This window comes from Onthophagus taurus, chromosome 1, assembly GCF_036711975.1.
Source record: "Onthophagus taurus isolate NC chromosome 1, IU_Otau_3.0, whole genome shotgun sequence".
NCBI lineage: Eukaryota > Metazoa > Arthropoda > Insecta > Coleoptera > Scarabaeidae > Onthophagus > Onthophagus taurus.
The window spans coordinates 43,753,331-43,777,775 of NC_091966.1; the positions used below are offsets into that span (position 1 = coordinate 43,753,331).

At 35.9% G+C, this 24,445-nt stretch overlaps 1 protein-coding gene across 8 annotated transcripts in view; it reads right to left on the reverse strand.

The window, feature by feature from the left end:
- Nucleotides 1-7,514: 7,514 nt before the first annotated feature.
- Nucleotides 7,515-24,445, reverse strand: part of LOC111420659 (protein phosphatase 1 regulatory subunit spinophilin) — a 98,111-nt gene continuing 81,180 nt past the window's right edge. For 4 of the 8 annotated variants that reach the window (XM_071201417.1, XM_071201419.1, XM_071201415.1 and 1 more), the window contains 3 exons: nt 21,884-22,022; nt 21,445-21,692; nt 7,515-13,468 (listed from right to left, as the gene is read on the reverse strand). In XM_071201417.1, coding sequence (XP_071057518.1) covers nt 13,202-13,468; nt 21,445-21,692; nt 21,884-22,022 — 654 coding nt within the window. In that variant the 3' untranslated portion in view covers nt 7,515-13,201. The other 4 variants (XM_071201418.1, XM_071201420.1, XM_071201422.1 and 1 more) reach the window with 4 other exon arrangements.

Below are 24,445 nucleotides of genomic sequence, written 5' to 3' on the forward strand. Positions count from 1 at the left end.
CCAGAAAGCAAAATCAACAATTACCGCTCTCCATGCTTTGACTAGCACCTTAGAGGAGGCAATTGCAACCAAAGAGATAGCCCTTTGTGCTTTCATAGATATAGAGGGTGCGTTTGATAACACCTCATATGAATCCATAGAGAAGGCTTTAAACGTAAAAGACATACATCCGTCGACAATCAAGTGGTGTATAGCCATGTTGAAAAGTCGGCAGATCACAGCCAGTCTGGGAGGCGAGTCGCTGACTATAAAGGCGCTAAGAGGATGTCCCCAAGGGGGAGTGCTATCACCTCTATTATGGTGCCTGGTAGTTGATGACTTGATGAACACCCTAACTAAAAACGGATTTAAGATTCTATTTCTAGGGCTTGTGTTAGTTCTAGTGATAGTGCTAGTGCAATACTAGAACTAACACTAGACCTAGAACCTAGAAGTAAATTATTTTATCACAGAGGAGAGTGCCCTGCGCGAGCAGCGATACTCACTAAATCCTCTTTAAACTGCCTACCTTTAACCCAGTTTATCTCTAGGGACTTGGTTGCAATGTCAGCGGTATTGCCGACGCCGGGAGGTAAGCAAGAGGCGATTATAGCCTCGGCATACTTCCCCGGTGAATCGGACGATCCACCGCCACAAGAGGTGAAAGACCTCATCGAATATTGCAATAAGAGGGGGAAACAACTCCTCCTGGGTTGCGATGCGAACGCACATCATCTCGCATGGAACAGCTCAGACACAAACAAAAGGGGTGAGTATCTTTACCAATACCTTCAAACTACAAATTTAGATATCCTCAACAGAGGTAACGTACCGACTTTTGTTACCAAGAGTCGACAAGAGGTGCTAGACATAAGCCTAGCCACGCCTCGCCTTAGTTCGCAAATCGCAAACTGGCATGTTTCACGTGAAATCACTTTAGCGGATCACAAGCATATTCGCTTTGTCATTGTAGCAGACATGACAAAACAAACAGAATTCAGAATCTCCTCACTCACTGATTGGTGCTCTTTTTGTAGACACATCGGCGAAGAGGTTGATGAAATCAAAACAAAGATTGAAAGCAGAGATGGATCTCGAAATAGCCTCTTTTCAACTAAACAATCTCATACATAGTGCGTATGAATCAAGCTGTCCAATAAAACACAAAAGAGCACAATCCAATGTGCCTTGGTGGAATAAGGACCTTGAAAACCAGCGAGTCATGGTTAGAAGACTATATAATAAAGTCAGGAATTCCAAACTCGAGCAAACATGGGATGTCTATAGAAAAGCCCTAACGGGATATAACTTGGCTATCCGCAAAGCCAAAAGAAAAACCTGGCGCAGCTTCTGTGAAGGCATAGACAATACGCCTACAGTTGCTCGTCTACATAAGATCTTGGCAAAAGATCACAACACTGATCTAGGCCACCTATGCAAACAAGATGGCAAATATACAGAGGATGCTAAGGAATCGTTGGAGCTCCTACTGAGTACACACTTTCCTTCCTCAAAAGTATGCCCCCATGCAGATGCCGACCCTGAAGTAATGGACATAACCCGTCCATCAGGTAGGGTTCGCAGCACAGCTGGGAATATTTTCACACCCAACAGAGTAAGGTGGGCTATCTCGAATTTCAAGCCCCTAAAATCACCTGGAGGAGATGGAATTCTGCCTATCTTTCTGCAAAAAGGCTTAGAAGAACTTCTCCCAATAATAATATCCCTATATATAGCTAGCTACAGCTTTAGCTATATACTCACTCTATGGAGGAAAGTAAAGGTGGTCTACATACCTAAAGGTGGTAGGCGTTCAAACGCGGACCCCAAGGCGTACAGACCAATTAGCCTAACTTCATTTCTCCTCAAAGGGATGGAAAAGGTAATCGATCAATACCTAAGGAATGGAGTGCTTCTCACAAATCCACTCCACCCTAGCCAACATGCTTACCAGAAAGCAAAATCAACAATTACCGCTCTCCATGCTTTGACTAGCACCTTAGAGGAGGCAATTGTAACCAAAGAGATAGCCCTTTGTGCTTTCATAGATATAGAGGGTGCGTTTGATAACACCTCATATGAATCCATAGAGAAGGCTCTAAACGAAAAAGACATACATCCGTCGACCGGAAGTGGTATACAGCCATGTTGAAAAGTCGGCAGATCACAGCCAGTCTGAGAGGCGAGTCGCTGACTATAAAAAAACCTCTATTATGGTGCCTGGTAGTTGATGACTTGATGAACACCCTAACTAAAAACGGATTTAAGATACAAGGGTATGCTGATGACCTGGTAATCACAATCCGAGGTAAATATGATTCAATCATAACTCAGCTAATGCAGAAAGCCCTAATACTCACCAGTACTTGGTGCAGAAGCAATGGGCTCAGCATAAATCCCAATAAAATCGAAATAGTCCCTTTCACTTGGAGAAGGAAGCTACAAATAAAAGCACCCTACATTGAAAGCAGAACTATTAACCTCAAAACAGAAACTAAATACCTAGGGGTAATACTTGACAGTAAACTAAACTGGAACTCACACTGAGATAAGGTGAGGAAAAAGGCCATCATGAAAAACCAGATCTGCCGCAGGCTCCTAGGAAGGAACTGGGGTCTCAAACCACGAATGGCTCATTGGGCCTACGTAGCAATAATCAGACCCATGGTCGCCTACGCCTCATTGGTTTGGTGGCCAAAAACAAAACATAAGACAGCTCAACAACAGCTGGCACAAATCCAGCGGTTAGCATGTCTTAACATAACGGGTGCAATGAGATCCTGTCCGACGGCTGCTTTGGAAGCCCTACTCGGTCTCACACCGCTCCACATATATATACAAAAGGAGGCAGCCTTAAGTGCCTTATCACTGAAAACAGTTTCTTCACTCAAGTTGATGCAGGGTAACCTCAGAGGACACCTCGAGATCCTCAAGGACTCATGTCTAAATCACCTGATTGAAATTAAAACGGACCTCATACCGACGGAATACAATTTCAACCAACCGTATAAGGTCATATTTAAAAGCAGGGATGATTGGGCCTCAACTAAAAAGAGGAGCCCTAGCCTGGTACACCGATGCTTCAAAGACAGTAAGATCTGGAGTAGGCATGGGCATCAGTGGACCAAATAGCCACATCAAATTGCCCCTCAGCTCGGACCTAACAATTTTCCAAGCAGAAGTTCTTGCTATAAACTTCTGCACCGCTTTGAACCTACAGAAGGGATAAAAAGGTGCATCCATAAACATTTTCACAGACAGCCTTAAAGGCAATTCAGGCCTACACGTGTAGCTCCGCACTGATCAGAGAGTGTACCAACAACCTGAGAGAACTCGCTAGGGGCAATGATGATACCCTATGGTGGGTTCCAGGTCACAGCAACATTGAGGGCAATGAGAAGGCCGACAAGCTGGCCAAAGAGGCAGCCCCCAACCTGGATGTGGACTACAAAAAAGCCACCTAAAACAAATAATCAACAACTGGGAGGCTTCAAAGATAGCCTTACGCTGGAAAGAACTTCCAGGTCACAGACAAGCGAAGAGTATGATAACTCCGTCGCAAAACAAAACCAAAGAGGTTTTATGCCTCAGCAAAGGGGATCTAAGAACGCTCTCAGGCTACCTGACCGGCCATGTGCCCCTAAAATACCACCTCTTCCACATTGGACAAGATGAGGATCAAACTTGTCGACTAATCAACGACGAGTCAGAAACTGCTGAACATATACTGTGCAATTGCGTCGCCAGAGGCCGTCTAAGGCACAACGTCTTCGGCAAAACTCCCCTGTTACCTACCGACATAAAGGTTCAAGACCTCAGGACAATGGAGGGCTAAAGTTACAATAGATCTTATAGGTCGCGGTAACGAAAGGGGCCACTCTCCTCAGCCCGGCAGCAATAATAATAATAATAATAGGCCCCCAGCGCACAGTGGTCCGAGCGGTAAGAAAACCCGATCGAAAATATTATTTTGGTGTTAGCAATTAGCTAGCTTTATGAAACTTGGCATATGATTATAAGACCAAAAGGGTAATGTTGTGTCAAAATTTGAATTAAATTCGTCAACCGGAAGTAGTACTACGCAAGCAGTACTTTATTTAAATTCATACTCATTTTCTTTTCATATAAATTAGGACTTTAAACAAGAATATTACTATAAAATTTTGTGCAAAACATTAGACGTATATTACTTCACATTTTTTTTTGTGTAATTACGTGATCGCAAATTCCTATCGAAATTGTTTTATAGAGGACCTATACCGGATGTCTCACGTAACTGGTTCGTTAGAACTTTTTTAGGTACCACTATTCGTAGCGGTTTGAAATTTTGACGACATGGGTTGTTCATTCGAAGCTTTCGATCTAAAATACTTTCAAGATGGCCGCCACTTCCGGTCTACCGGATGTAGATCACAATTTCGTTATTTTAAATGGAATGCTATAGTTTTTAATGCACCTTTTAATTATATTCGACAAAATAAGTTGACTTTGATAAAAGTTATTGGTACCTACCATTTTTCGTTTTCGAGTTATTTTGTTTTTAAGTTTTTCTTTGGCAAATTACTTTATGCTCTTTAAAACCTTATATCTCAGCCAACGTTCATTCAAAAAAGCTCTAAATTGGCACGATTACTCTTGAGATGTTGTCAAACAGATTGTCATTTGTTGTATTAAAGTATCTTATACAGGGTGGTCAAAAATTGAATTATCGTTTCTCCATATTCAATGGTAAGAAAGTCGAAAATTTTAAATGGAACGCCCCATATTTTTTTACCCTATCAGAAATGGAATTTGATAAAAATGTGGCAAAATTAATTGGCAGAATTAGTTGGTTAGATAGCTCAATTTTACTTAGCTTTTACTAAAAATGTTTTAAGAACTATTCGAGAATAAACTCATCGCTCTTAATTTGAAGTGATATTGGAGACCATAATACGTAAGTTTGAAGCCTACTTATAGTAGAATTTTCCCATGATACTGAGATAGTCCACATACATTTCAAATTATTCGAGATAATATAAAATATTTTGTTATATTCACCAACATAACAAAATTTATCTCAATTTGTGGGAATCTTCTTCATTTTCTAGATCTTGTTCCTCTATATTTACTTCTTCATCATTATTGTCTTCTTCTTCACTTTCTTCATCATCATCATCTTCTTCTTTACCTTCCTTTTCTTCTAGAGACTTCCGTCCAGTATAAGTAAATTTTTCATGTCTTCATTCATATTTTTATATCTTTCTGAACATTCTTTATAAAAGTTACTAATAAATGGATAGGAGCTCAGTAATAGTCTTTTAAATAAATCTTCATTTGTTTGAAGTCTACCCAAAATAGAAAAGATAAAAACCAAAACATAGCAACAAAATAACGAAAATCATAACAAGGATAAATAAGATCCACAATTATGTGTTAAGTAATCTTTGACTGCCAATTTTTTGGTTAAGGCGCACGTTGGCGCAAGATTTTTTTCTTATGCTATGTACACCATACCTTCAGCAATAAAAAAATGTTAGCTACAATTGTTCGATTATGTTCGCTCGCAAGATATTTAATTTAAAAGATTGAATGGTCAAAAAATATAAGTATTTATTGACGTCAATAGAAATGGTTGTAATTTTTTTCAACAAACATCTTTTGAAATTTGGAAAGAAGTACAGAATGAAGACCTTTCTGTACTTTATAAGAAACCAACGACACAATATTTTTAAGTAGTGATATACCATCTTTTTTGTTTTCTAAAGTTGTGTCGTTTTCTAAAAAATTTCCTTATACAAAATAAGGTAATTGTAAAAGCAATTTATTTCGCGCAGTAGCTATTATAAAACACCAAAGACTTCATAAACTTCACTAAGAGTCTATTAATAGTTAAAATATATGTAACATTTAAAAAAACAACACTATAAAATTTCTTTTTAATTGATTTTCGATCAGGTTTTGAGTGTTTTCGGACCACTGTGCAGCGGTCCCTTTGTACATCCCACATTTTAGAGTTCATTTACACTGAAAGAAATAGATTGTACGAATCGTATTATAGAAAAAATATTATACATGCAGCAATTCATTGTATTATATTCATTATATTTATTGTACTGAATACAATCTCGCCTCGCTATCACTTTTTGTAGTAAACGTAGTATACCTTATAATATATTTTTAGTGCATAGTACAATCCATTTCTCTCAGTGTACGGATCAGAAAACCAGCCCAAGGTTTTAATGAACGTTAATATAGAAAAGAAAGATATGTTCTTTATATCCAAAAGTTGGGGCCATGGTATGCCAAAAATTGATTCCCTTAAGTACGCGAGATTGGGACAGTCACAAACAATATGACTTACCGTCTCGGCTTCCATTTCACACCCATTTAGGGATGTATTTGTCAGCTTTATGTAGAACATATGCTTACGTAACGTGTAGTGTCCAGTCAGGAAGTGGGTGAGGAGTCACTTTTTGATTTTCTCAGGATCTGAGTAGGTCTCTTCCAGTCAGGCTAGAGCCGAGTTTTCTTTGCAAAGACACCTACTGCAGTCTCATCCCATCTATCGCAAAAAGCTCGATGGGATATGGATAGAGAAAAATGTATGTGAAAAATACTTTAATACTTTAATAAGAAGTATTTCAATACAAAATGATCAATACTTTTTTAATTTAGTACTTAAATATTTACTGAATTAATATGTATATAAATACTTACTGAATTAATTTACTGTATATGAACATGAATTTATTTTGTAGATTTTAAAATCACAAGTTTTTCAAATAACTCGCTCATTTTCCTTCTATGAGGCCTCATTATCATTCCGCCAAAAGAAAAAAGGCGTTATACTGGAGCAGAACTTGGAATACAGGTATTATATTTAATAAAAACCTTTTTGATTGATGTATAATGATTTAAAAAATTCAAGAATCCTCAAACATGTATAATAGTATGTCTCATTTCCAATGTCTTTCACAATTAAAGATTTTTCGATAAACCGTTTATAATGATTATTGATTTTATCGCCTATATCCGTTACTTGACGGACATGCTGTATAAAATCATAACATAATATGCAGTTATTTTTGATTATAAATAGCTAAGATTATAAATAAATTAATGCAGTTTAAGATATAATTGGGAAAATTGTTAGGAATAATCCTTAATTTAATATTAATATGACCCCCGCAAAGTTGTTTATTAAGTATAATTCAATAAATCTGATCGATATAAATATTGATTTCATTCCATATATTTTTAACTTGGGTGGAGTAATAAATTCGATAACTTTCGACCCCGATGGAGCGTCACTGTTTTCTTCATTTTGCATTACGAGAATAACAATATGCAAGAACATTTTGCTTGAAAACAGGCTATTTGTGGTAGACACACAATCTTTACAACGATAATTCATTTCATCATCCTCGATTTATTTCATAACTTTTTATTGGTTTCATAATTGGAATCAGTAAAATTTTGATGATACATATTTAAATCATAATCGTGTCCTTTTTTTCTTTTTTTAGTTAGGAAAAAGGAAAGAAATTATCAAATTACAAATAGAAAGTTATTTTATTGTTTAATAAAATCTACACGTATAGTTATTATTATTATTATTATAATTATAATAGTCGCCCTTCTAGATTAAAAAAAGTAACACAATTAGAAGAAATCATGAAATAAATTTACAGATTTTTAGTTTTGATTATATATAATATATATACAGGGTGATTCACATAAGAACCGACACAGAACAGGGACATGTAGAGGACAATAAATTAAGACGATTTAACACAACTTATCTCTATACTAAGTTGTACCCCTGAGGAGTTATAGGCCTTCAAAGTTGGGTCTTAAATTTTTAAAACATCGAATATCTTCGTAATACATTAAGCTAGAAAAACCAAATTTGGTATACGCTATGAGTGTACCGAGGGTATTAATTGGTAGCAAGTTGGTGGTGGTCCCCTAAATTTTGACAGATTCTTTTAACCTTTTGGTGGATTTAACACATTATTACCTGATTTCATGTGGAATTTAATTCTAAAGCTTTTTCTACTCTTATTATTTTTTAAAAAACATTGTCGTTTTCATAAAAAACTCAAATAACTAAAGACACAAATTTCGTTAATGCTACTTAAAATCATCGAAAATTCAGTAGTCGGCTGTGAAATTGTACGTCAAACTTGACAAATAGGTTATAAAACCTTGTCGTCAAATAACTTTATAACCTATTTGTCAAGTTTGACGTACAATTTCATAGCCGACTACTGAATTTTCGATGATTTTAAGCAACATTACGAAATACGTGGGTTTAGTTATTTAAGTTTTCTATGAAAACGACGAAGTTTTTTAAAAAGTAGTAAGAGTAAGAAAAGTTTTAGAATTAAATTCCACATGAAATGAAGTAGTAATGTATTAAATCGGCCAAAGGATTAAAAAAGTCTGTCCAAATTTAGGGTACCATCACCTTTAATCAACCCTTTGAAATGCTTCAATTGAGTTCAATTTGCTGCCAATTAATACCCTTGGTACACTCATAACGTATACCAAATTTGGTTTTTCTAACTTAATGTATTACGAAGATATTGGATGTTTTAAAAATTTATGAGCCAACTTTGAAGACCTATAACTCCTGAGGTGTACAACTTAGTATAGAGGTAAGTTACGTTAAATCATCTTAATTTATTGTCCTCTACATGTCCCTGCTCTGTGTCGGTTTTTATATGAATCACCCTGTATAAATGTATACAGTGTTGGTCAAAAAGTCAGTTCTTTTTGGTTCTAAGATATTTTCAAGATGGTCGCCCCTTCTAGTGTAGGTACCGCAAGTAAACCATAAAATCGTTATTTTAAATGGTATGTTGTGCTTTTTAATGCATATTCTAATTCTTTATACGAAAATAGGTTGATTTTAATAGGGGTTGTTCTAATCTCGTTCTAAACCTGAATGTTTCTAGTTGTAGGTCTAGTGTTAGTTCTAGTTTTACACTAACATTATCACTAGAACTAACACAAGACCTAGAACTAGAATCATTCGGGTTTAGCCGTCTTGACAGACGTGTGGCTAAACCCGAATGTTTCTAGTTCTAGGTCTAATATTAGTTCTAGTAACAGTGAGAGGTAGTGCTATTTGCTCTGCATGATGCATGGTGCAAGTGTTAGTTCTAGCTTTATACTAGCACTATCACTAGAATTAACACAAGACCTAGAACTAGAATCATTCGGGTTTAGCCGTCTTGAGAGACGTGCGGCTAAATCCGAATGTTTCTAGTTCTAGGTCTAGTGTTAGTTCCAGTTTTAATTGTTATTTAATGTTAGATTGTGCTATATTTTTATTGAACGAAAAGTAGAACTAACACTAGACCTAAAACTAGGAACATTTGGGTTTAGCCGTGCGTCTCTTAAGACAGCTAAACCTAAATGTTTCCAGTTATAGTGACAGTGGTAGGTAACGTTAGTTAGCGTAAGATATCACTGTATTGCATATTTCTATTGCACTAAAACTAGAACTAACACTAGACCTAGAACTAGAAACATTCTACAGACGCACGGCTAAACCCGATGCTTTCTAGTTCTAGGTCTAGTGTTAGTTCTAGTTTTACACTAACATTATCACTAGAACTAACACAAGACCTATAACTAGAATCATTCGGGTTTAGCCGTCTTGACAGACGTGTGGCTAAACCCGAATATTTCTAGTTCTAGATCTAACATTAGTTCTAGTAACAGTGATAGGTAGTGCTATTTGGTCTGTATGATGCATGGTGCAAGTGTTAGTTCTAGTTTTATACTAGCACTATCACTAGAATTAACACAAGACCTAGAACTAGAATCATTCGGGTTTAGCCGTCTTGAGAGACGTGCGGCTAAATCCGAATGTTTCTAGTTCTAGGTCTAGTGTTAGTTCCAGTTTTAATTGTTATTTAATGTTAGATTGTGCTATATTTTTATTGAACGAAAAGTAGAACTAACACTAGACCTAAAACTAGGAACATTTGGGTTTAGCCGTGCGTCTCTTAAGACAGCTAAACCTAAATGTTTCCAGTTATAGTGACAGTGGTAGGTAACGTTAGTTAGCGTAAGATATCACTGTATTGCATATTTCTATTGCACTAAAACTAGAACTAACACTAGACCTAGAACTAGAAACGTTCTACAGACGCACGGCTAAACCCGATGCTTTCTAGTTCTAGGTCTAGTGTTAGTTCTAGGTTTACACTAACATTATCACTAGAACTAACACAAGACCTAGAACTAGAATCATTCGGGTTTAGCCGTCTTGAGAGACGTGCGGCTAAATCCGAATGTTTCTAGTTCTTGGTCTGCATGGTGTTAGTTCTAGTGCAAAACTAGAACTAACACAAGACCTAGACCTAGAATCATTCGGGTTTTGCCATCTGGAGAGACGTGTGGCTAAACCCGAATATTTCCAGTTCTAGGTCTAGTGTTAGTTCCAGTTTTAATTGTTATTTAATGTTAGATTGTGGTATATTTTTATTGAACGAAAAGTAGAACTAACACAAGACCTAGAACTATAATCATTCGGGTTTAGCCAAAGAAATTGTATATATAGAAGCCGCATCACCTATGTTCGCCCGTATACCGGTTTGAAGCCAACGCAAGGGCATTTGTTTGCAAACAAAATAGACCTTGGTCCTAGCGACAGTGGCGTGTACGAATTAGATGAAATTGGTCAGACTTTATCCAGTGGCGTATCCAAAGCGCATCCTAATTTCATATATAAAATTACAATCACAAATTAATTGTTAAACTAACTATCAATTGAAAAGTTATTGCCGTAATAATTTTATAAATTGTAAAATGATTTTTTTTCTATATCTTTGTCAAGTTTTAATAAGATTTTAAAGTATTAAACACAATAAATATAATCTTGTAATGTTTTAAATTAATCAGAGGACCTAGAAACAATATACATACTTGGTAAACGATACAAGTATGTACTATTTTGATTGTTAAGTTCTATTTCTAACTAAAAGTAGTAGTATACTGAATGTATAAATATATATAAACAAAAATGAAGAAAAACGAATCGAAAGAAGAACGACTTTGAAGATTTATTGATTCGCAAATAGGATTCGTTATTTTAGTGTATGTCTTATGCTAGGGGCTAAAATAATATTCGGGAGTGTTCGGCGATAATCGGCCGATGGTCCGATCTGTGCACGTTCATTGTTTCAACTGGTTTCGACAAAGGTTGTTAGTAAACAAACTGCGTGTTGCGTTGGCTTCAGGTTTTAATGTTTACAACTGCTTCTATATATACAATTTCTTTGGGTTTAGCCGTCTTGAGAGACGTGCGGCTAAATCCGAATGTTTCTAGTTCTAGGGTTAGTTCTTGTTTTAATTTTTATTTAACGTTAGATTGTGGTATACTTTTATTGAACGAAAAGTACAACACTAGACTTAGAACCAGAAACATTCAAGTTTACACGTACGTCTTTTAAAACGGCCGAAAACTCAGGGTTATCATAAGGCCATCACCTTTTTTCAAGCAAAACTTTTCCTTTGCAAAACTACCCATTGCCCAAGGACAGTAGAATCTAACAGGACTGCTACATCCATTGTTGTTTTGTAACCCACTACGGGTTGGTTGCCCGCACTCTACGTCACACTATTTACCACGCCCAGTTAACTGTCATTAAGTTCTCTGCGTTTGCTGCGCGTTTCTAGAGGTTATATGATAGACATTTAATTTACTTTTGAAGTTAATATGAATACGTCTACGATATAACCTCTAAAAATACACAGCAGACGCATAGAACACAATGACAGTTAACTGGGCGTGGCAAATGATGTGACGTGGTGTGTGGGCATGTTGCCACAACAATGGAAGTGGCAGTCTTGTAACTATCATTACTGCATTCATATATTGCAAGTTATATGAAATTCCTGGTATATCTTAAATTGAAGATTAAAGATTCTATTTTATGATATGACATAAAAACTATAAGATAATGTTATTGAAATTTCCAGGAAAAAATAATTGAAGAAATTGGCAAAATGTTTTTTCAACAAGCTCTAGATATCAACAATCCCTATCAAAGTACCTATTTTAGTATAAAGAATTTGAAGATATAATAAGAAACACAGCATTTTATTTTAAATAACAATTTTGGGATAAACAAAATTTCAGAAACGCACACACAATGAAACCAAAAATACAGGGTGTTGCTAACTTTTTGACGAACAGTGTATAGAGAGAAATATTGAGCAAATAATTTTTATTTTAATTTGAAAAAATACTGGAGCAAATCATTGGTCCCATAACTAAAGAGAGAAGATTATTTCGATGAGGTGGCTATTTTGATTCTGTTTTGTACCATTGACACAAGATTATTCAGTAAATGAGAGGAAATAAAAGAATTAATAATGGCTTAAAACCGCAATAATCGATTAATTTTTGTTGTTTTAATTCTAATTAATCATATTTATATCTTACAACAATCACATAGTTAATATATTTTTTAAAAATGTACAAGAGTTAAACGACGAATATTCATTAAATACTAAGTAAATTAGTGAATATAAAAAAAAAGTAATAATCTCAACTTAATTAATAATTGAGATACTACATCGAGTTTCATTTTTGCAATTTGTGACTCTAACAATAACATTTTTAACCTTATAATTCCTATGGCATAAATAATCTCAGTCCTCGCAATATTTTTTTTTTAATTTAAAACAAATAAGTAGGACTTATTCGATAAATTATCCCAAAACTACCTCATCTTGTATCTATATAATCCACCACGCAACTTTGTGATTTTGTGACTAGTTAAAAAACCCTTAAAAGCTTTATGTTAAAATTAAAATCCTTTTTGTGCTTTAAAGGGTTAATAATAACGATTTATTCGATTTATTTGCGTAAATATTGATATGTATAAATAATAACATAAAACGACTACATCTACGCTTAATTATTAATAATAATAATCGGTTTATTTGATTTCATTACGAAAAAAAGGAAAATAGGAAACTTGTTGTGAGAATATATTTGGTATTTACACATTAAGTCTTATTATTATAATTTTTTTTTAATTAATCCGCAAAAAGAATCCTACTACATCTTATATTTTTATAAATATAATATTTATATGTATATACATTAAGTTAATTAATTAAAAATGTATTAACTTCACAATAAATTAAAAAAGAATTAAATTAATCTTAAAATAATTAAATATGGCAAAAAAAAATTATGTTTCAGTACGGTTAATTATTTTTTTTTATTCGCCTGTTTCTCAGCTTTTCTTTGCAACTTCTCTTTCTCCTTTCGATCCTTTTCAAGTTGTTTACGCTCCTTTTCAGCTTGCACTTTTAACTCTTTAATCTTGCGCTTAAGCCTCGTTTTATCATCACTAACTACACCTAATATTTTAAAATCCGTCGATGTTAATTGTAACAAAGCGGCACCGTTCACTTGTAATTCGCGAAACTTAGACATGTGTTGATCCAATCCTATTCTCATTAACCACTGGCACACCTTTAAAAAAAAATTGTTAACAAAATTTACCATTATACAGTGAAATTCCCCTAACTCGCATTACTAAGGGAGTGGAAGAAAACTTCGAGTTATGGAAACACATTTGAAGCCTAATCAAACGCTTGAGCTTACGAAAATTATTCGACTTAGGCCCACTTTTACCACCTCTTGATAAATTTAACCGATAGATAAATTAGCGCTCTAAGGCTCGTTACTACCATCTTCTGGTTAAGCTATCTTAGGGATTATTACCACGGTTACGGCTATTTTACGCGCTCTGATTGGCTAGTAAATGGGTTTATCTAAAAGATAAATTTATCTAAAAGATGGTAGTAATGGACCTAAGGCTCGTTACTACCATCTTCTGGTTAAGCTATCTAAGGGATTATTACCATGGTTACGGCTATTTTACGCGCTCTCATTGGCTAGTAGATGGGTTTATCTATTAGATAAATTTAACTAAAAGATGGTAGTAACGAGCCTAAGGCCCACTACTACCACTCATAGTTAAAGTCTCTGATAGCGTTATCTATCGGATAGCTTAAAAATTGGTTACTACCACTATATTTATCTTATAGATACCGCTATCCAAGGGATAACTTTTGAAATATCTGTAACCCGTGGATTGGGCGTCGGGTAAGTTGCTATCTAAGGGATAACTGCGGATACCTAACCTCAAATAGAATTTATACTGACGTATAAAATTCGAGCGTTTTACTATTTCAGTTAAAATAAGAAAAATAATATATATAAACTTAGATAAAAAACTATTAATAATTAACATTAGATAAAATCATCATGGATAATTTCGGATAATTCATGGATAATCATGGATAATTCAAAATGCGGGGGGAAAATTAAAAATTCATTTTAATTTAAAAAAATTAAAAAGTGCATAATAATCAAAGAAATATAAATAAGCTTAAAAAGACTGGAATAATCATAATCCATACTTCAGCAAAAATTTAAGAATTATACTGGTGAAAAACCAAACTAAAAGCTTAACTTAAAAGAAAAAGTCTGAAATTGCAATAGTTATAAACTAGACTTCAGCAAAAAAACAGGAATTACATTGTTCAAAGTCCACATGAAGTCTGAAATTACTGTTCAGAGAAAACAAAAAATTGATTATAAACCAAACATGATTTTTCATGGCAATACTTATGTGTTCAATAAAAGAATGCGAAGAAACCCAACCCAATGCAGGATAAGCACAAAAGCAAAGTAATAGCTGCAGAAATGAGGTACCGGGTGGTACAAGATCCGTATAGATAACAAGAGGCTCCAAAAAGATCTAATGCTTCTAAAAAACCAAATACTGCTTTCTGAACACTAGATACTGCTCTGGAAGATTAAATATTGCTTTCTGAAGACTAGATACTGCCGACAGGTCTAAATACAGCATCTGGAACACTAAATACTACTTTCTAAAGACTAAAATTGCTTTGTGGAGACTAAATACTGCTTTCTGAAGACTAGATACTGCTGACAGGTCTAAGTACTGCAAAAGAAAGATAAGATATTGTTGGAGAAAACATACATAATGTTGGCAGAAGACTAGATACTGCTTCTAGAAGACTAAATACTGCTTCCTGAAGACTAAAATTGCGTTGTGGAGACTAAATACTGCTTTCTGCAGACTAGATACTACTAACAGGTCTAAATACTGCAAAAGAAAGATAAAATGTTTTGGAGAAAACATACATAAGTTTGGCAGAAGACTAGATACTGCTTCTGGAAGACTAAATACTGCCTTCTGAAGACTAGATACTGCCGACAGGTCTAAATACAGCGTCTGGAACACTAAATACTGCCTTCTAAAGACTAAAATTGCGTTGTGGAGACTAAATACTGCTTTCTGAAGACTAGATACTACTAACAGGTCTAAATACTGCAAAAGAAAGATAAAATATTTTGGAGAAAACATACATAGTGTTGGCAGAAGACTAGATACTGCTTCTAGAAGACTAAATACTTCCGACAGGTCTAAATACAGCGTCTGGAACACTAAATACTGCCTTCTAAAGACTAAAATTGCTTTGTGGAGACTAAATACTGCTTTCTGAAGACTAGATATTGCTAACAGGTCTAAATACTGCGAAAGGAAGATAAAATATTTTGGAGAAAAAATACATAACTTTGGCAGAAGACTAGATACTGCTTCTGGAAGACTAAATACTGCTTTCTGAAGACTAGATACTGCCGACAGGTCTAAATACAGCGCCTGGAACACTAAATACTGCCTTCTAAAGACTAAAATTGCGTTGTGGAGACTAAATACTGCTTTCTGAAGACTAGATACTACTAACAGGTCTAAATACTGTAAAAGAAAGATAAAATATTTTGGAGAAAACATACATAACTTTGGCAGAAGACTAGATACTGCTTCTGGAAGATTAAATACTGCTTTCTGAAGACTAGATACTGCCGACAGGTCTAAATACAGTGTCTGGGACACTAAATACTGCCTTCTAAAGACTAAAATTGCGTTGTGGAGACTAAATACTGCTTTCTGAAGACTAGATACTACTAACAGGTCTAAATACTGCAAAAGAAAGATAAAATATTTTGGAGAAAACATACATAGTGTTGACAGAAGACTAGATACTGCTTCTAGAAGACTAAATACTTCCGACAGGTCTAAATACAGCGTCTGGAACACTAAATACTGCCTTCTAAAGACTAAAATTGCTTTGTGGAGACTAAATACTGCTTTCTGAAGACTAGATATTGCTAACAGGTCTAAATACTGCGAAAGGAAGATAAAATATTTTGGAGAAAAAATACATAACTTTGGCAGAAGACTAGATACTGCTTCTGGAAGACTAAATACTGCTTTCTGAAGACTAGATACTGCCGACAGGTCTAAATACAGCGCCTGGAACACTAAATACTGCCTTCTAAAGACTAAAATTGCGTTGTGGAGACTAAATACTGCTTTCTGAAGACTAGATACTACTAACAGGTCTAAATACTGTAAAAGAAAGATAAAATATTTTGGAGAAAACATACATAACTTTGACAGAAGACTAGATACTGCTTCTGGAAGATTAAATACTGCTTTCTGAAGACTAGATACTGCCGACAGGTCTAAATACAGTGTCTGGGACACTAAATACTGCTTTCTAAAGACTAAAATTGCGTTGTGGAGACTAGATACTACTAACAGGTCTAAATACTGCAAAAGAAAGATAAAATGTTTTGGAGAAAACATACATAAGTTTGGCAGAAGACTAGATACTGCTTCTAGAAAACTAAATACTGCTTTCTGAAGACTAGATACTGCCGACAGGTCTAAATACAGCGTCTGGAACACTAAATACTGCTTTCTAAAGACTAAAATTGCTTTGTGGAGACTAAATACTGCTTTCTGAAGACTAGCTACTGCTGACAGGTCTAAATACTGCAAAAGAAAGATAAGATATTGTTGGAGAAAATATTAAAAAAGGCACCGGCGCCCCCTTTTAGGAGGCGCCCGGGTGCAGTGCACCAGTTGCACCCCCCAGTAGCGCCGCCTCTGTCTTCGATATTGGAGATGAAGAACAAATTTTTGAAGAAATCAATGAATTATTTCCTATAAGAAGCGAAAGGATAATAAGGAGTAGAGTTGACCATTTAAATATTCATTCAGATGTTGAATTTATGACGAGATTTCGTCTCTCGAAAAAAAGTTTTCATCACCTTTTGAATCAAATAGAAGATGTAATATAATCTCCATCCGTGACGTAAGTAATTTGTTGATTGCTATTATTTAATGTAAAATTCATCAACATTTTAGTAATAATGCTGTACCTCCTTCAAACCGTTTGTTGCTGACTCTTCGGTTTTATGCAATGGGTAACATGTTGCTATCCATAGCAGATTTTGCAGGAGTGAGTGTATAATTGGCATCTTCAGTCGTTCATCATGTTAGTTGTGCCATTATTGTTTACCATCACATTTTAACATACAATAATACGAGATATAGTACATACTTTTTGCTTTCCATGCCATGTAATTGCATCACTTTTTTTTGTTTTCTATTAGTTCTAGATTCCTTGGTTATCTCAAAGATTTCTTAACTATGAGATAAATTTAGGTGGTAGTACGCACGACCCTGTTATCTACGAGATAAATTGTATCTTATAGATAGCTTAACTGACATATAGTATTGGTTTGGTAGTAACGGGCCTAAGGCCCACTACTACCACTCATAGTTAAAGTCTCTGATAGCGTTATCTATCGGATAGCTTAAAAATTGTTTACTACCACTGTATTTATCTTATAGATACCGCTATCCAAGGGATAACTTTTGAATATCTGTAACCCGTGGATTGGGTGTCGGGTAAGTTGCTATCTAAGGGATAACTGCGGATACCTAACCTCAAATAGAATTTATACTGACGTATAAAATTCGAGCGTTTTACTATTTCAGTTAAAATAAGAAAAGTAATATAAACTTGAATAAAAAACTATTAATAATTAACATTAAATAAAATCATCATGGATAATTTCTTCGACATTGATGATGAAGAACAAATTTTTGAAGAAATCATTTCCTGTAAGAAGCGAAAGGATAATAAGGAATAGAGTTAAGATTTCGTGTCTCGAAAAAAAGTATTATTAAGAGTTTATTGTATACAGTAATTGTTTACAATTCGGCCCAATCATCCCCTCACCCATTCCTTTGTCTCCTCACCCCCATCACCATTCTCATCCATCGTTTCCCCTCTCCCCCCTCTCCTAAGATCTGCCTTCGGTCCATCTCCTCCTCCCTCAACTCACTGTACCCATTCAGCATGTGTTCTAACGTTTCCCACTCCTCCCTGCACAGCCTACACCACCTCTCCTCATCGGCCATCCAGTATTTGTTGGCTCTCTCCTCGTTTCCACAACGGAACCTAGCCACCAACTTTTTCCCTTCCTCATCTCTTTCCAATAACAAGTATCTAGGCAGCCCCTCCGTAATTATGTCCCTGTATCTTTCGTTATACCTTCCCTCTTTTATTTGTGTCCTTCTTTCCTGTCTCTGCACATCTCGGTCAATGTCTCTCAACTCCCTCCACATCTCCCTACCCACCCTTCGTCTACTATTTATCTCCGTTACCGAGTAGCCCGCTCGTCTATAATAGTTGTCTCTGTGTCCTTTCCCATATCTGACCTTTCCCTCTCTAATTTCCCTCCAACACTCCCCCAGGATCCCGCAGCTTGGCCTCCCTTCTATTCTTTCTTCATATTTCACTGCCCTCCTGCCCGCCTCCACCCTGACCTTATCCACCTTTACCTCTTCCCTCACTATATACCCCGGTGTTTCTCTCGCCACCCCAAGCACCCATCTCCAATATCTAGCCTGCACGTCCTCCAGCGGTCCCTGCTCCCTCCATCCCCATACCTCTGCCCCATACATCATCACACTGCTAACACATCACATTCCTTCCAAAGACTCTCTTCCCCCAACCCCATACTTGTCCCATCACCTTATTCGCCTTTTTTGCCATAGCTATCACATGCGACCCCTCCCTGTTATCCTCCCTAAACACATACCCCAAGTAAGTATACTCCCTAACCTCCTCGATCTCCTTTCCCTCCCATCTTCAGTTTTCTGTTCTTTTTCTCCCACCCTTACAAAACTTCATCATCCTTGTCTTCCCCACATTTACTTCCAGCCCCTTCCCCCTAAAATATCTTTCCAATGTCTTTATCATCTCCTTCATCTCCACCGGTTCTCTCGCCATGACCACGATGTCATCCGCGTATGCTAACATATGCACCTTTCTACCTCCCACCACCAATCCTCCCATCTGCCCCTTCCCCAATCTTTCCTCCAGGTCCGCCGTATACAGTGCAAACAGACTTGGGCTCAGCGGACATCCCTGCCTCAGTCCCTTCGTCGTCCAGAACACGTCGCTCAGCTTATCTCCCACTTTTATCCTAGCCATCGTCTCCATGTATATTTCCTTCACTCTCGCAATTAGGTGTTCCGTTATCCCCCTCCTCCCCATCTCCTCCCACAACTTCCCCCTATCCACCTTATCAAAAGCCGCCTTCAAATCTATAAACAGGGCGTACAATTTCCCTCCCTTCTTATCCAGCTCTCTATCTGCCAAATGCTTCAACACATACACGTTGTCGATTGCTCCCCTTCCCTTCCGAAAGCCTGCCTGCCCATCCGGCAAAATTCCCCCCAACTCCATCTCCTCCTCCAATCTTCCCAGCAGTATCTTCGTGTATACCTTGTATGCCGAGTCTAGTAGGTTAATTCCCCTGTAGCTCTCTACACTTCCCTTATTACCCTTTTTATATACTGGGCAAATTACCCCCACTTTTCATCCCTCCGGAATCCCACCCCCTCTCCATACGATATTCATCCCCTCCAACAACTTCACTCGATGATGATTCCAACCATGCTTCGTTATGTATCCCATCTTCACCTGGCGCCTTTCCCTTCTTCAATCTCCTAAGCACCGCCTCCATCTCCTCTTCTGCTATCTCCTCTCCCCCATCTCCCTCATATCCTCCCAACCCCGTTAGTCTCGTTTCAACCCCTCCCAATAATCCCATAAAGTAACTCTTCCATTCTGTCATGTGTATTTCGCTGGTTATCGTCTCCCCACCCTTCTTTCCTTTTTTCAGATACCTCCAGACCTCCCCTTCCCTTGTTATCCCCCTAATCTCTGCCGCCTCCTTTTCCCTCAATTCTGTTTTCTTTCTACTGCATAACTCTCTGTATTCTCTCCTGGCTTCCCTATATCTATCCACCCCTATCTTCCCCCGTCTCCACAGCCTCAACCTCCTTCTTGCCTCCCTCTTCGCCTTCTTGCACTCGCCATCATACCAGTCGTAAAAAAAAAAAGTTTTCATCACCTTTTGAATCAAATAGAAGATGTAATAAAACCTCCATCCATGACGTAAGTAATTTGTTGATTCCTATTATTTAATGTAAAATTCATCAAAATTTTAGTAATAATGCTGTACAGTCGTGTTCACGGGAAATGCGCACTCAAGGTCAAGCGCTGTTGTGAGATCCGATATGCCGCTGACTAACCTGGACCACCACAAGTCCCTTCTCCACGAGCTTCGTGTGTGCTCGGCTCAACCCGTTTAGGCAGCGGCATGTCGGATCTCACAACACCGCTTGACCTTGAGTGAGTATTTCCAGTGAACACGACTGTACCTCCTTCAAACCGTTTGTTGCTGACTCTTCGGTTTTATGCAATAGGTAACATGTTGCTATCCATAGCAGATTTTGCAGGAATGAGTGTACAATTGGCATCTTCAGTCGTTTATCATGTTAGTTGTGCCATTATTGTTTACCATCACATTTTAACATACAATAATACGAGATACACATACTTGTTGCTTTCCTTGCCATGTAACTGCATCACTTTTTTTGTTTTCTATTACGTTTTTATACTTGATAACAAATTCAAGAAGATGTTCGCATTCTTCTTTGGTGAAATTGGTGGTTCGTCGCCTTTTCTCAGTCTCCATTTCCAAATTTTAATTTTAAGGATAAACAGGTTAGAATATCGTCAAAATACCTAATAGTAGGTCTTTTAACCACATAGAGCTGTCAATTTAACATAATAGACCAAAAAATCCCTAGATTCCTTGGTTATCTCAAGGATTTCTTAACTATGAGATAAATGGAGGTGGTAGTACGGACGACCCTATTATCTAAGAGATAAATTGTATCTTATAGATTGCTTAACTAACAGATAGCATTGGTTTAAGCTATCTAAGAGATTATTACCACGGTTACGGCTATTTTACGCGCTCTGATTGGCTAGTAGATGGGTTTATCTATAAGATAAATTTATCTAAAAGATGGTAGTAATGGACCTTAGCCAATGAGAGCGCTTAAAACCGCTGTAACCATGGTAATTATCTATCGGTTAAATTTATCAAGAGGTGGTAAAAGTGGGCCTTAGAGGATAATTCGAAATATAGAAGTTCGAGTTAAGGGAATTTCACTGTACTTATATTTTTTTTCTAACCTGATCTTTGGTCCAATCCGTAACAGGACCACTTTGCCAATAATAAGAGCTACGTTTATCGCTAGCAATACTACACGATGATAAACTGAGGTCGGATGGATTCATGGTGCTCCATGATTCGTGTCGTGAGGGTGAAACCGACCCGGAAGATAAACTGGATGGTGAAGGTGGTGTGGGTGATGCCCCGGATTGATGCTGCCATGGTACTGTGCCTGGTGGTGACAAAGTTACGGGTACAACTTTCTTAACTGAAAAATTATCCCTCTCAGACAAACATCGACGGCACACATCCAATTTGTTAATTTAATTAATTTGTTATTTTAAAGCTTTCAATCATAAAATACATGAAATTAAAAAAAAAAGATAAATCTTTTTAAATTAATTTATCTTTTTTTTGTTTTGATGAGAAGTTAGTATATTTTTTTTTAATATTAGTTACCTCTTTGGTTAGCTTCGCTGACTGCTTGCCGGATTTCTTCGAGCAAATGCTGAGCGGTGCTTTTTGATTTTTCGCTAAGTTCGTCAGTGGAACTCGTCAAGCTTTCGTTTCCCATTCGCTTTTCCCTTTCTGCCAGTACCTGTCAATTAGGCCGATATCGTATTTAAGCATCGAAAAATTTTAGTTGTTTTAAGCACGCGGATGTTGTTTTAACAGAGCCACGAAGCGATTTTTAATTAATAGTTAGTAATTTTTTGATAATGGTTAAATGAAAAATTCATGATTTAACAAACTTAAACAAACATTAACTTGCGTTATATTTGGAGTTTTATTTGATATCTTTGTATGTTTGGATGATTTGAGTGATCATTAAAATGATCTATAACAAATAAAATAACAAATTTTATTTTATTTTATCATCAGTTATTTATATTTTAGCATCAGTTATTATCACGAAGTTATTTGCGTACATCATATACAATATGAGTAGACGTTGTTATTTTATTTTCAGCGAAAACAAAACAATTTATCGCAACGTTTTAAAGAGATTAAAGACCACTCCTTTGTAGAAAACCGGACATATTGAGAGAATATCAGAACAAAGAATTCCAAAGGTTTCTTTCCAGTTGATATCGATAAAAAGGAGGAAATGAGAAAGATCAAAGATCACTTGAATAAGCGGAATTTAAAAAGTAAAGTTGGAGAGAATCTTATAATCAAGAGATTGAGTATACATATATTTATACAAAGAATTTGACTTAAAATGCAGTACACCTTATTTAACGCGATTCGAAAGAGGAATTTTAACTTGGAATAATTTTCATACTAAAATTTCGTGTACAGGGTGGTTCAAATTCGATGTCCGAATAGGCTAACTCGGAAACTATAAGAGTTAGAAAAAAAGTAGCTTACATGTCATGATCTCGTTTTTCGAGAAACTGCTAATGCCGAAAACCTCATAGCACTATCGTCTTTTGTTTTTCCGCTAGAGGCTAAAATTGAAAATATCGTAAAACCAGCAAGCGCAATTATCTTGGTTATTATGATAGATGGAAACAATAGGGTTTGACAGGTCTATTTCTTATTGTTTTAGAATAAAGCTAAAAATTAACTTTTCTTTTAGTGTCTTCCAAGAAATTAAATTTACAGTTTCCTGTAAATTACGGTACTATAATTAAAAATTAAAAAAACATATTTCTGATATTTGAAACAAATATATTTGTTGAACTATTTAATTTATTTGAATTAAAATTTCTCTTAATATACTGTTTGATGTTGTTTTATTTTAATTGTCCTAATCGATTTCGACCACTTGGTCGACCTCAGAAGACGTCTACATAACGTACCATTAAATTAAAATTAAATAGAATACAATAATACAAATAAACTTACGTCAGAAACGGTACACATAAATTAAAAAATTCTCCAACATGAATATTTTTTAGGTATTATCTGTATTTTCACGTGTTATAACACAGCGCGGTTGGAGGGTTGGAGTTATAGCGAGGTTATGTTAAAGTTGATAAACAGAACTTTGAGAGGTTAACCTTGACAATAATATAATATTAATTCAATGTAAAAAATCACATTTCACACAAACGAACTCATTTAAATTTCTTAGAATTTGTTTGAAAGAAGAGATTTTTCCACCTTTTGTAAACAAAAAATACCCTGGATGCATTCGAGAAGATGAAATAAAACAGTTAAAGACAAAATACATTAGAAGAGTATCAACGATCATTACAGAAAGATTAACTTACTTAACATAAAGTTATATAACATCTACCAAACATTAAACAATAATTTATACTACATTGAGATAGAATGCATGATAAAAGAAGCAAAGATACATGATAATATTTTGTTGAAACAGATAAAGATGAAGAAAATCAAAAAACTAAGGAAACTGAAAGAAGAAAAACTAAGAAGAACAAAAAAGGAAGAGAGAATGAATACCATACATAGCTTTTACCCTGGATTTACTAATTTAACTGATGTTAATTTTAACTTAGAAGAACAAAAAATATTGGACAAGGGAATGAAATTTGCTCCAAAAACGACAACGACACTACCATACACCGCAATAGAAATCCAGGCAGCAGTGATAGGACACAAAGAAGGTAATAAAATAAAGAAAGACATTCAACATATACTTATAAAAGAAGAAAGAAATAGAAGACATAGCGGTAGGAACGAAGAAAGAGAGGAGAAGAGGACAATGAAGATAATCAAGGACATAAGACAGAAGATAAAAACCAATAATCTGATTGTGACCCCGGGTGATAAAAATGCCGGGATGATAATGATGCGAAAAGAAGAATATATAGATAAAACAGAAAAATTTCTTCAGGACAATAAATTTAAAGAACTTAAGAAAGATCCTACAAAGGCATTCCACAAAGAAACTAAACGACTAGAAAAAACATGTGAAAACACAATTAAAAAAATCATAGGTAATTATAAGTATAACCTTCCAATGAACCCTCAAACCCCTAAACTATACAGTTTATTGAAACTGCATAAAGAAGGCCAACCGATTCGACCTATAATCAGCAGCGTTAA